Genomic DNA, 1,050 nt, shown 5'->3' on the forward strand with positions numbered 1-1,050 from the left:
CAAGGCCGCGACACCAGCAACCATAGGGGTCGACATTGATGTACCACTAGTTTTGTAGTACAAACCTCCGGGGACCGTCGAGTAAATATCCACACCGGGAGCAGCAACCTTCGTAACAAATCCAGCGTTCGAGAATCCGGCAAGAGAGACCGGTTCGGTTGGATTAGAAGTACTGGCAGCCACACAAAGCATGGATGGGATGTCCTCTGCAAGGCAGCAAGGATAAGTTCGGTTCTTCTCTAGATCAAGTGCTTCATTGCCAGCAGCAGCAACAGCAATATGTCCAGCAGCAGCGGCGTTCTTGTATGCAGCCTTCTGGAGCTCACTTGTGTTATACCAGCGGTAAGAATGAGAGGATACTGTTGCACCATTTTCAACTGCGAAGTTGAGGGCCCTCAGCGAATAACTCAAAAGGCCAACACCGGAATCGTCGAAGATCTTCAATACCATCAGCTTAACCTTCGGCGGTGGGCCTTCAATGTTAGCCACTCCTGCAATGCCAATGCAGTTATTAGTCTGGGCGACCGCACTGCCAGCGCAGTGGGTACCATGGCGAAGGACATCAGTCACATTGGTATTGTTCTTGGCGAAGTTGAATCCAATAGACCCGTCAGCTGGATTTCTCCAGAACTGATTGACCAGATCAGGATGAGTCGTATCAACCCCCGTGTCAATGACGGCCAGCACAACATCTTTCAACTTCAACTTGGCACAACGAGCCGCTCGCCAGGCAGCTCCCAAGTGAATGACTTCGAGATAACGCTGACAAGAAGAGCCGGGGTCGTTGGTGCCGAGAACAGGATTGCCACCAGTACAAGTAGCTGAGGCTTGAACCATACTGGGCATAGGATCCAGGATGATCTTCACATCGGGCTCGCAATCGAATTCGATGCCCAGCACATCTGCGGCCTTTTTCAAGTAGTTCAGAATACTGTTGTGACCAACTGAGCATGTCGACTCTACAATCTGGACCCCTATTGCCTTCAAGTCATAGACCATACCATCCTGCGTGAAGCATCGTTCACACTCGAGGTCGTCTTGGCTGAGGAA

The 1,050-nt window shown here is 51.0% G+C and overlaps 1 protein-coding gene across 1 annotated transcript; it reads right to left on the reverse strand.

Annotated features, from left to right (window-relative positions):
- Positions 1–47: 47 nt before the first annotated feature.
- Positions 48–999, reverse strand: Pmar_PMAR015056 (subtilisin, putative; the record flags this gene model as incomplete). Its single annotated transcript, XM_002766963.1, has 1 exon — positions 48–999. A coding segment is annotated over one exon (952 nt), but the record flags the coding sequence as incomplete, so codon positions are not given.
- Positions 1,000–1,050: the final 51 nt, after the last annotated feature.

The sequence above is a fragment of the Perkinsus marinus genome (genome assembly GCF_000006405.1).
Source record: "Perkinsus marinus ATCC 50983 genomic scaffold scf_1104296971404, whole genome shotgun sequence".
NCBI classification, from domain to species: domain Eukaryota; phylum Perkinsozoa; order Perkinsida; family Perkinsidae; genus Perkinsus; species Perkinsus marinus.